Genomic DNA, 12839 nt, shown 5'->3' with positions numbered 1-12839 from the left:
TTCCAAATGCACCTCTGACTATGTCACTCAACTATTCAATAAATTCCAGTGTATCCTTATTACCCCCAAATATAAACTCTTCAGGAACTGAAGCTGTTTAGCTTGAAAGAGATATGACAGCAATCATCAAATGTTAGAAAGTTTGGAATTCCAGGAAGAAAGGTGATTTGTTTTTCCTGATGGAAGGGGGTCAAAACTGAACCAAAAGGAAACATGCTTCATTTCAAAGTCTGGAAAAGCTACTTGTTAGAATTATCACAAATGGAATGGGATGCTGCTGGGAGCACCAAGCATCCTCCTCCTGAAAGTCCTTACACACAGGCTGCAGAATCGCTTGCTATCAATACTGAAGATGGGTTTTAAGATGTGAGTAGGAACTGGACTACTACTTCCTGTGTTCTTTTCCAATTCTAGATCTAGACTCTAACCAAAACTCAGTGAATAAGCATTTAAAGGTACTGTGCTACATGCTGGGGATACAAGCATAGACACAAACAACAGTCTCAGCCCTCACAGGAACTGAGAGGGTCTGTGCAAGAAACAAAAGATTATATAGTACTCTATAGATATATCTATTATTTCAAAGAATATTCAGAAAAGAAGAAACCCTCAAATTAATAAAGGCCTTACACAGGATAGTATTTGCAGTCAGGCAGGCACACAACATTTAGCAATAAATAACTCATTTAGTTGAGAAATTGGGGTTTCAATAACTTTAGTGATTAAAAATGACATTATTTTGACAACAGATGCCAGATAATTTAGATTGTTAGATAAATTATAGAAAAATCAACATCAAAAAAAGCAAATTTTAAAAAAATAAATAAGATATTTCATAATCACAGTGTTAGATGCAGAATAGACTATGGATCATTTAATCAAAATCCTTCATACTATATATAGATTGAGGAAACTGAGACCCAGAGAGGGAAAATGTTTTCTCCAGAGGTAACTGATTTTTCTGGGCCTCTGTTTCTTCATTTGTAAAATTGGATTAGAGCATGGATTCATAATTTAGGGTCCATGAACATTTTTGTAATATTTTGATAACTATTCAAAGTAACTGGGTTCCTTTGCAGTCCTATTACTTTTGCTTTACGTATTTTAAAATATTATTCTGGGGATCTATAAGCTTCACCATATTGCCAAAAGGGTCCATGAAACAAAGTAAATTAGAAAACCCTGAACTATATGAACCAAAAAGTGCCTTTCAACTTTAAATCTTTTGAGCCTTTGACATGTCTCCTGAGTCATATAACTAGTTGATGGAATAGCCAAAAGTAGAACCCCAAATTCCTGACCTCCTATAAGTATGACAGCAATTAGCTAATATTTACAGAGCTCAGGTTTCATGTAATCCTGCATTAGTAAAAATTATCGATTGTGGAAGGGTTTTGTCTAATTATAGATAGCTCAACTTCAGTGACTCTTCCTTCACTACCCTTCCCCAGCAGCAAATATCCCCAACTCCTGACAGGCTGAGCGGCTAAAAGGAAAACTTCTAATACATTAGCACAGCAGTTTCTAAAGAAAAACAACACTGATTATTTCATTATGTGGTATGTATCATATGTCAAGTGTTCCATGCCACTACAGCTAGAATTGAAGGTGACCCTTTGGGGCACTGAGTACAGCTATAGATGCTTTGGTCAGATTTCAAAAATTGAGCATAGCAACACACATTTTCTATACTCCAACAAGGCTCAGAAAGTCACAGGCTAGGAAGGAGTTACATGCAAAGATAAAGAAGGGTAAGTTAGACAATATGAAATGGCAGACTATTAAACTGTGCTTACTGCTTGTGTATTATGCCATGGCAGAAAAGTAAAGAAGGTTTGGGAACAAGAAGGAAAAAGAAAACCAATCAGAAGAGCACAAATCAAAAATCATTCTCCAGTATACTCTACCATTTTTCTTTTTGTAAAATTTAATTTTATTGAGTTTTCATTTCACCTCATCCTCATTTTCACCTATGTAACTTCTTCTGCCTCTACCAAAAAAAGGTTTAAAAGGGGAAAGAAGTTCAGTAGAACCAACCAACACAACTGTGTCTGAAAATATGTGAAATATTCTACCCCCTTAGTTCCACATCTCTACAAAAAGAAGAGGGAAATACATTTTCTCACCTCTTATTCAGGGCTACTATTAGTCATTATAATATATCTGGTATCTAGTTTCACTTTTTCTGTTCTTTCCATTTACACTGTCATTGTCATTATATAGATTGTTTTCCTGGTCCTATTTGTCTCACATTAGTTCACATATATTATTCTATAATTCTCTGAATTTTTCTCATTTGTCATGTCTTATTCCCCAGTAATATTCTATTACATTAATATACTACAGTTTGTTTACTTATTTTTTTTAATTGATAGGTACATACTTTGTTTCTTGTTCTTTGCTATCACAAAAAGAGTGCTGCTATGATTATTTTGGTGTACAAGGGATTTTACTGTCTGTAAACAAACTCTCTGGAGTACATACCTAATAGTGGGACTTAGGGGCTAAAAAGTAGTGACATTTTAGTCACTTCCTTAGACTCAATGGAATCTCAGGGGTCTGGATGACCAGTTTTGGGGTATGGTGTAAAAGGAATTGTTTTCAAGCATTGAATTGGACCAGATGCCTCCTAAAGGTCCTTCAAACTCTGAGAACCTGAGTTTGGTCATCTACATCACAACCCCCTTTGTAACGTTCCAATAAAGAAAAACCTTCTACCTCCTAAGGAAACCCATTCCATTACTGAATAACTATGTATTAGGATTTCTTCTTTACATTAAGCTTAAATCTGCCTCTTTTTCATTTCTACACACTGCTCTTAGTTCTGGTCTCGAGAGCCAAAAAGAATAAGTCTTATCAAACCTCTTCTACCATATATGCAAACCCTCCAAACATCTGAAGACAGCTATCATGCACCACCAAAAAAATCTTGTCTTCTCAGGACAAAAGAATCCTAGGGCTTCAACAAACAGCTCCTCATGTAGCAAGATCTAGAAGCTCCTCATATTCCTTGTTATTCCTTCCTGGACATTCTCCAAATTATTAAAGTCATTCCCAAAACATGGCACATACAATTCTACAGAGACAGTACAGAATGGCCTGCTATAGTATAGGACAATTTGCTTCCTTTTTGTGGGGAAAGCTCAACTGGAAAGTGAATGCCTACTTGTCAGGTAAACGGTAGAGAGGAATGTTGTTCAGGTATAGGTTGGATGGGATAATCTCTAAGTTCCCTTCTAAGGCTGAGATTTAGTATTTCTGTAAACTTGCCAATGTTGAGGAGATAGCATCCAAATACAGTCAAATAATGTTGAGATGGAAGAAGAGTTTGTTTCAAAAAGAGAAGGACCAGGAATAATTTATAATGCTTTATGATTTGCTACAGGGAAATTACTGATGAAAATAAGGCAGCAAAAGAAGACTCTGAATCAAATTATTTCATATTTTTTATCATTATTACTATGAGTATCCTCCAACAAATCTCTTCTCCAGTGCTTCCTCTGATATGCAAACGACATAGGTTTCTCAAAGACTGTTCTAGAGCAGCACAAAGTTTGACAGGTTCCACACTTAGAATAAGGAATAGGAACTCAGGAGCTGCTGTCCTAACAAACTCCTGAAATGAGCAGACTCTCCAACAGAAAGTTAACCGCTAGCTGCTGAAATGTGGAAACACAACTACTTAGAAAGAGTATCTACCACATCATGGAGACGTTGCAATCTTTATCTGTAGAAAGAATACATACACATATATATTTTTTGAAGTATTACAATAACATGAACAATTAAAAGATAAAATTAATTAACACTAGATGTAATGATAGAGACATTAAAGAAAAAAATGCGATAAAGCAACAACTTACCAATTCGATTCCTTGTGGAAAAGGTGTATCATCCCAATCCTTTTGTGGAAATCTCTGAATTATTTTTCCCATTCCTTCTGCAGACCCTGTAAAAGAAATTCAAGGCAAATTTGTAATTATAATGTAAAATATCAGCTAGCAAAATAATTATTTTTAAAACAATTCAACAAACCACTTATGTAACTTTCAACAAGCAATTCAGTAAGTATTTATTAAGCATGCTTATGCATAGCTCACTTTTACAGGTTCCTATAACTATTTACAGGCTGTTGAAAAAAGTTTAATTACATAATTAGTTTTATAATTACAAGTAATCCTTGACTTAAGAAAACAGATTTGTGCAAATGTCTCAATTTTCAAAAATTATTTTAAAAGTACATTTCAAAAATTGTAGATTAATGACCCTGACATTAATTCTCAATAAAATTCTAAAATAGACCATTAATTAAATGGTAGGTGAATTCTTGGGAGAGCAAAAGGAATCACAAGAAGCTAGCATAGTCATCAGAACAACAAAGTCAAAACTGCAATATTCAAAGCCTCAAAGAAAAAAAATGTAAATTGATCTAAAAATGTAAATTCATTTCAAGCCCAAAAAGAATTCCTAGGAGACCTCAAAAAGGATTTTAAAAAATCAAATAAGAGCAGTAAAGGGGGAAAGAAGTGAGAGTGATACAAGAAAATCATGAAAAAAGGATCAACAGCTTGGTAAAGTAGGCACAAAAAATACTTTAGAAAACAACACCTCAAAAAACAGAACAGGACAAAGGGCAAAAGAGGCACAAAAATCTGCTGAAGAGAAGAATTTCTTAAAGAGTAGAGCTGGTGGCAGCTTTCAGATGAAGAAATTAAAGGTTTCTATAGTCTTACGAAAAATGCCCATAATTACTATAGTTAGAGAAATGCAAATTAAAACAACTCTGAGGTACCATATCACACCTATCAGATTGGCTAACATGACAAAACAGGAAGATGATAAATGTTGGAGAAGATGTGGGGAAACTGGAACACTAATGCATCGTTGGTGGAGCTGTGAACTGATTCAACCATTCTGGAGAGCAGAACTACAGAACTATGGCAAAAGGGCTATAAAACTGTGCATAGCCTTTGATCCAGCAATACCACTACTAGGTCTATATTCCAAAGAGATCGAAAAAAAGGGGAAAAGATCCATATGTACAAAGATATTTATAGCAGCTTTTTTTATGGTGGCCAAGAATTGGAAATTGAGGTAATGCCCATCAATTGGGGAATGGTTTGAACAAGCTGTGGTACAGGAATATGATGGAATACTATTGTGCCATAAGAAATGACGAGCAGGCAGATTTCAGAAAAACCTGGAAAGACCTACATGAACCAATGCTTAGTGAAGTGAGCAGAGAACATTGTACACAGTAACAGCAACATTGTGCAATAATCAATTTTGATAGACTAAGCTCTTCTCAGCAATGCAGGATATAAGACAACTCCCAAGTTGTCTTATGAAAATTTGACATGATGAAAATGATGAAAAATGCCACACCCATCCATAGAAAAAACTATAGAGCCTCAATGTAGATTGAAGCATCTCTCTCTCTCTGTCTCTCTCTCCCCGTCTTTATCTCTCCCCCCTCCCTTTCTTATGCTTTTTTCTTTTGTTCTTATTCTTCTTTTACAACATGACTAATGTGGAATGTTTACTGTGACTGTACATGTTCAGCCTATATAAGAGTACATACCTTCTTGGGGAGTAGGGTGGTGAGGGAGGGGGGAAAATTTAGAACTCAAACCCTTATAAAAGTGAATGTTGAAAACTAAAAATAAATTAATTTAATTTTTTAAAAGTAGAATTGGTCAAATGGGGGGGGGGGGATTACAAACACTCACTTTAGAAGTAATTCCTTAAAAATTAGTATTGGTTAAGTGGAAGCTGATGACTCCATGGGAGATCAAGAAACAATAAAGTCCAAAGAATGAAAAATATAAGAAAAGTGAACTCTTATTGGAAAAACAACTGACCTAGAAAAAAGACCAAGAAGAGATAGTTTAAGAATTATTGGACCACTTGAAAGCCATGGTCAGAAAAAGAACCTACACATCAAGTATGTCAAGAAATTATCAAGGAAAACTGCCCTGGTATTCTAGAATACAAATGTGTTCACAAACATACATAAAGCTCAAAACTCTAACCTACTTGTGACCTTATCAATTTGAGTAATTCCTTCAGTAATGCAGGACATATCCTATATGTGCCTGCCTATTCTGTTAGCCTCTCGTCCATATCACTTCACAAATCTGCCACAGAGGGCCCAGTTAACATATTAGGGAGCTTCCTCTTGTTCTTGACATTGCATAGATACTAATGGAGCACTCAGGCTCCATTAGTTATCCATAGATCTCACTAAGTTACCAACCATCTCCTCTTTTGTTCACAGTCTTACATTTATTCTTGATCAATATCCTTACAGCATCTCTCCCCAATAATTCCTCATCTATAATGTGTGCCTGTTTATATATACATATAATTTAGCAGGTGTGATGTTAAGGGAATTTGAAGATCTTCCTTGCCTCTTAAGAGGCTCATGTGACCTGCTGTGAGTTTTGGCCCAGCCCACAGCTTGAGTCACATGGAGCCCATGGTGGGAGGAGCTTGCAAAACTGAACAGGAAGGGAGAGTGAGGCGTAGTTTGAAGAGAGAGGCAGAGCTGAAACACAGTAGCTAGTGTGAGTGAAAGAGGGAGAAATTTTGTCTAGGGGAGCTTGTTTGTGGGGAGGCCTAATGAGGGAAAGCTTGGGGATGTTAGTGCTCCCTGGATTGGTGTTCTGTATGAACTTCTTTGTTACTATGGTGGATTTGGCTTTCTGGTATCTCAATAAATATCTTGATTTCATCTCTGAGGAAGAGAGTTATTTATATTTTGCAAATTTACCCTGGAAATACACAGGCATATTCAGAGGGGTTTCTATGGGTATCATACCGGCATTACAGCAGGCTGCAACATACACTATATCATATGTGATAGGGAGTGATGGAAGTGAAGAAGAAATCCAGACAGAGTATGCCAGGGCTATCTGGAAAAAGAGAGAAAACTTTTAGTTGTGAGAACGAAGGAATTCAAGGAAGGCTTTCCAGAGGAGGTAGAACCTAACCTGAGCATTAAAAGAAGATAAAGATCATGAAAGATAGAAATGAATAGGAAATAAATTCCAGAGAAAGAAGACAACTTTTGTGAAAGGACATGGAGATAGGAGATGATATTTTCAGTTCTGGAAATAAGACAAAACAAGATGGAAAGGGAGGAAAAAAATCAGACTGAAGGCCTTAAATGCCTACTTAAGGAGACAGTATTTAACATCACTAGCAAGAGAAAACCACTGAAGTTTTTTGAGCAAGGTAGTGTCATGATCAGTCTTGTGTCTTAGGAAAATTATTTGGCAGTACTGAGTATGGATTAGAGAGAGGAAGAGAATGGGGATCAGTTAGAAGACTAGTAAAATAAATCATGTAAGAGTGGAAGTTGACCTGAAATTGGGTGGTGGCCCTGAGAGGAAAAAAGTGACATTATATGTCAGAGAAGTTGTGGAAATGGAATGAATAAACATATATGGGTAAAGACCACTCCTACAAGGGCAAAAGTGAGAAAGAACCCCAAAAAGATTTTAAAAATTTTAAATGGCTAATGAACATGAGGATAATCAACAGGTGATGCAACATTTATGTTAAATGAACTGACTAAAAAATTTTAACAACAAATAAGGATAGGGACTGGATCTGTGATTACAGTAGCGTGGGGAACTAACTCCCAGATGAGGAACCCCCTCTACCAATGCAATTCCCTCTACCTTTTCTATAACTTACAGCCTTACAGAGTTCCCTCAGTCACTGAGAGAGTAAGGAATTTGCCCAGGGTCCCAAAGTATGTGTAGGAAGCAGGACTTGAAACCAGGTCTTTCTGTCTTTCTGGCTTCCAGACTGGCTCTCTATCCATTATGTCCTGCTAGCTCTCATAACACAGAAGAATACTTCCCTTTAAATAAGAGCATGTCACTTTTTCCTTAGCAATCCCACTGCAAAAATCACTCTTCCCCTTTAAGCATTGTTTATATAAGTATCAGTTCCTAAACCCCAGTCCCTTCATCAACTTTCTTGCATAAATCTTTGTCTCATTTTGGGTCAAAATGCCATCTCTTTCATGCCCTTTAAATTCCAGAAGTGAACTGTTAATGCATTTTACATTCCAAATTAATGAGAAATATGATAAACTGTTTCTTAACTTGCAAACCATTGATAACACTGTGTCTGAGCCATGTTAACTCTATTTTTCCTCTTTAAATGCAAGCTTGTTAAGTTTCTACTACTTGCTTTATCAGAAAGTATTTTTCTAAAACCTAAAACTAACATTTATAATGCAAATCTATAAAAATTCTCAAGCAATAAAGATTTCAAGTCAGAAGATAATCTTGCAAATTACCAATTCTTTATTCAATGTTTGAAAAGCATCTTCTGTAAATCTCATTTCCTGAATATTTTTGACAAGGATGAAATATAATTCCTCATCAACAAACCAAGCAGTATTTATTGACTGCATGTTATCCATTATCCTATGTTCTGTAGGGCATAAAAAGATGTATAAGCCCTGGTCCCTGGCTTCAAAGAATTTAAAATCTATCTGTCCAAACTTAAGTTTGATCTGGTTAGAAAAAACATATCAAATAACTGTTGCACTGCAGGCATCACTGTGAATTGGAATGCTGACTTTGCTGTGAATTTTATTTTCACTGAAAAAGGTGGATATAATTTGTGCAGTAGTTGTTCTAGAAAAAAAATCCTGTAATTTTACTCATTGCTTCTCTGATCTCCCTTTTCCCCTACCCCATGGGAAACACATTCCACATTTTGGAATACTATCCTAGAGGCAATTGGGGGAGCAAATTAAGCCACTTAAAAGAAGATATGAGGTTTCTGAATTTAAGATGCCAATGTACTATCCAGTTAAAAGTACCCAGGCAAGCAGTTTGTGATTCAGGACGAGAAGGGATGTCAGGGCTCAATACACAGATCTGGGACTCATCTGCCTAGATTGGATCAATTATACTCAATAGGAGTTAATGCCCTAAGAGATAGTGTAGGAAAAAAGGTACATGGGGAATATCTACCTTTAGATGTTTAGATGTTAAATGCTTTAGGGAAATGGATTGATGATTTAGCAAAAGAAAGTCAACAAGCATTTATTAAGTGCCTGCTATGTGCCAGCAACTATACTAAGCACTGAGAAAAGAAAGAAAGGCATAAAAACCAAACCAAAACAAACAAACAAAAAAAACCCTAGTCCCAGCCCTTGAAGAGCTCATAGACTAATGGGAGAGAAATCATGCAAACAACTATGTACAAATTCAATTGAAGATAGTCTCAGAGGGGAAGCATTAAGGAAGACTAGGAAAGGCTTCTTGCAGAAGGTGGAACTTTAGCTGAGACTTCAAGGAAGCCAGGAGGCAGAAAGGAGTTCAGAGGGACAGTGTTCCAAGAATAGGGGACAACTAGTGAAAAAACCAAAGGAGTGTCTTTTGCAAGAAACCAGAAGGCAGTCATGTTATTGGATCAGAGTATGTGGTGGTAAAAGGAATAAAATATAAAAGACTGAAGAGAAGGTCAACTAGATGGTGCAGAGGGTAGAACACTGGGCCTGGAGTCAGGAGGACCTGAGTTCAAAGTCAGCCTCAGACACTTACTAGCTGTGTGACCCTGGGCAAGTCACTTAACCCCAATTGCCTCAAAGGAAGGGAAAAAAAGTCTGAAAAAGGAGGAAAGGGCCAAGCTATGGAGGACTTTAAAAGCCAAACAGGGGATTCTATATTTGATCCTGAAGGTAAGTGGGACACATGGTAATTTACTGACTAGGGCAGTGATGCGGTTAGACTTGTGCTTAATGAACATCAATTTGACAGGTGAGTGGAAGATGGACTGAAATGTGGAGACACTTGAAGCAGGGAGCCCACACAGCAGGTTCCAAGGTGATGAGAGCCTGAACCATAGTGATGGCTGTGTTAGAAGACAGAAGGGGTGGGAGGAGGGAGTACAGAAGAGATGCTATGAAGGTATTAATTACAGGACTTTACAACAGAAATGGACAAACAGGAGGAGATAGAAACAATTTTTCTCCAGCAATATTTGGCAATGAAAGAGGCAAATGAGGAGTTTAAATAAAGGTTGGGGGGAGCTGGAAATGTGTACACACAACAGTAGATCCAAGAGGGGAAGTGAATCAATGGGAGTTAAACTGAGTAATGACAGCCTTAAAGCTGAAAAGGAAGGTAAACGAGGCTGAAGTGACAATCCAGGAGAGTAGGACAAGAGGACGAAATGGGAAAGAAGAGCAATTGTTTAAAGGAAAGAGAGGGGAAAGAACAAGCATTTATTGAGCACCTACCATGTGTGAGGTACTTGTAAGAACTTTACAAATGTTACTTGATTCTCACAATTCTGTAAGGTAAGTACTGTTATTAACCCCATTTTACAACTGTAAAAATAGGAAGAGAGAGATTAAATGACTAGTCCTGGGTCATACAGCTAATAAAATATCTGAGGCCAGATTTGAATTCATGTTTTCCTAGCTCCAGACCCAGTATTCTATCTACTGTATCACCTAGCTATCTTTAAAAATAGAATATGCACAACTAGAACTCTGCATGTTCTGTCTTTAGGAAAAAAAACATTTATTACTTGCCTGCTATGTACAAGACACTGAACTAAACACTTTATAATTCTTACCTCATTTGATCCTTGCAACAATCCTAAAAGTGACGTGCTATTACCTCCCCCTTTTACTGTTGATGAAACTGAGGCAAATAGAGATTAAGTGACTTGCCCAGGGTCACAGCTAATAAGTATCTAGATTCATATTTTAACTCAGGTCTTTCTGACCTTCGGCCCAATGCTCTATCCACTTTGCCACTTGATGAATTATAGGGAGAAATGGAAGTATAGGGGATTAGGATCAGAGGAAAGTATTTCAGAGTTGAAGGTCATGGAGGAAACATAGTTATGGTTAATGATGAGTTATAAGATTGTGAGCATTCTATGGGTAGCTGAAGTAGAATAAAAATGTAGGTCATGGAAGTTAATGGCTTTGATGAATTGGGAATTCATGTGTTTGAAGGGATATCAAGCTGTAGGTTGAAATTCTAAAGTAGCAATGTAAATATTCAGATGAAGAAGACTATAGAGAGAGAAGAATTTGGAGGCCAGTAAGTTACTGAGGTAAGGGTCTGGCCTGGCTAATATAGATGCATGTGGTAAAACTCAAAGGAGAAGAGTGTGATGAGTTATTTTAGCAATGGGATAATCTAGAATTGGTGAGGTGCAACAAGTACTCCTGCTTCTTCTTTTGGTTCAGTATTTACTGGAAGGCATTAGAAGAGGTTAACTAGTCTAGTTACAACGCCTTCCAGCAGGAATCAGATTTCTGTGAGCACAGAAATGACAGATATGGAGGAGTTTGTTAACAGTTCAGTGAGAATTCCAGATAGGATGTGATAGGAGAGCCAAGATGGTTGTGGACTATGAAGCAGGAGTGGGTACGAATACAGGGGAAAGGAGTTTCACTTCAGCAGAGAGACTAAATCACAGGGATAAGACAAGCTGGACTCAAACCTAGCTCTTCAGAGCCCAAGTCCAACATACTAACATTTTTCTATCATGTTTTCCCTCTAAGCTATGAGACAAAAGGAATAAAAATCACTATTACACATGGGAAAATTAGAAAACAGCAACTATTTCATGCCACTTCCAGAAAAGCAATCCTGATGCTCATGCCTGATCACTTTCCTCTTCTCAAAAACTCCCAACAGTTCTTTGCCACACTGGGCTACTCAGCACTTCCTCATCTCATCTTGCTCCATCCTGTCCCCAAGCCTATGCAAAAACCTGTAATGGTCTCTCTGACATCTCTGTTGAAATCACTTTTTTTTTTTCCTTTAAGACCTCCATGAAGTCTTTACCAATATTGTCAGCCAACAGTGATCTTCTCTCCCACAAATATGTCAATCTGTTTGATATTTCCTATGCTCTTAATACAATGTAATTTGTATTAACCACTACCTGTGTACACTAAACAAGTTTCTTGAAGGCAGTTACTATTTTAAAAATATATTATCCCTATTCCTTGTCAAGCACAGTTCCTCACAAATAACAGGTTTTAAATAAATGTGAATTGAATGTTGAATACTTTAGGGAGATAAGCAGTTAAGCTATAGAAGCATTAGGTCTTCATGGGAAGCCCAAGTTTTCTATAACTACATTACATAAATAATTCATCATTGCAAAAAAATCAGAAAACACAGATATTCTTTCTTGGCACTAAACTCAAATCACAAAAGTTAACCAAGAATGTATGATAAATTCTTCCCAGAGTAGCTTTTTATTAAATGTTTTACACATCTGGCAAACATGATGCTCACATTTAATACTGCCAAGAAATTTATTGAATAATACAAGGAACTTAATTATGCATTTGCTGGCCACCTGCCACATTTTTGAGACTACAACCCAAATAGCAGGCTGACACTAAAATCTAAAAACAACCCATTTTACTTCTAGTGCAATTTGGAGATCAGAAAAGTCACCAGTTATATAAATACATAGAAGTCTCATTAGCCCCATTTATATCAAAGGGTGGTACCAATCAGTTGCAACACCTTTCAAGTATTAGTACATTCATGAAATCTCAGATTAGTAGGGACCTTGGAAAACCAACTAGATTAAACTTTCACCCAAATCACAAATACATCACTAATGGGGCCCACACATTCTTGCCTAAATACTTCCTGATCATCATACTCCAAAATCTCAGTGTCATTGTGAATCCCATTTTTACCCATTCAAACCATCAGCTACAGCATCCAGCTTTGTGTCACCATTTGTTGGTGTTCAGTCATTTTTTTCAGTCTTGTTTGACTCTTCATGTCCCCATTTGGGTTTTGTTTTGTTTTGTTTTTTGG

The 12839-nt window shown here is 36.8% G+C and overlaps 1 protein-coding gene across 9 annotated transcripts in view; it reads right to left on the bottom strand.

Annotated features, from left to right (window-relative positions):
• SBF2 (SET binding factor 2) overlaps window positions 1-12839 on the bottom strand; it is a 500875-nt gene that overhangs the window by 435246 nt on the left and 52790 nt on the right. For all 9 annotated transcript variants that reach the window (XM_072619459.1, XM_072619460.1, XM_072619461.1 and 6 more), the window contains one exon: window positions 3864-3949. In XM_072619459.1, the coding sequence (XP_072475560.1) occupies window positions 3864-3935 (72 nt within the window). In that variant the 5' untranslated portion in view covers window positions 3936-3949. The remainder of the gene's footprint in view (window positions 1-3863; window positions 3950-12839) is intronic.

Source organism: Notamacropus eugenii, chromosome 6 (assembly GCF_028372415.1).
Source record: "Notamacropus eugenii isolate mMacEug1 chromosome 6, mMacEug1.pri_v2, whole genome shotgun sequence".
In the NCBI taxonomy this organism is placed as follows: domain Eukaryota; kingdom Metazoa; phylum Chordata; class Mammalia; order Diprotodontia; family Macropodidae; genus Notamacropus; species Notamacropus eugenii.
Note: the sequence above shows the minus strand (reverse complement) of the source record. Positions and strands in the feature narration are given on the sequence as shown.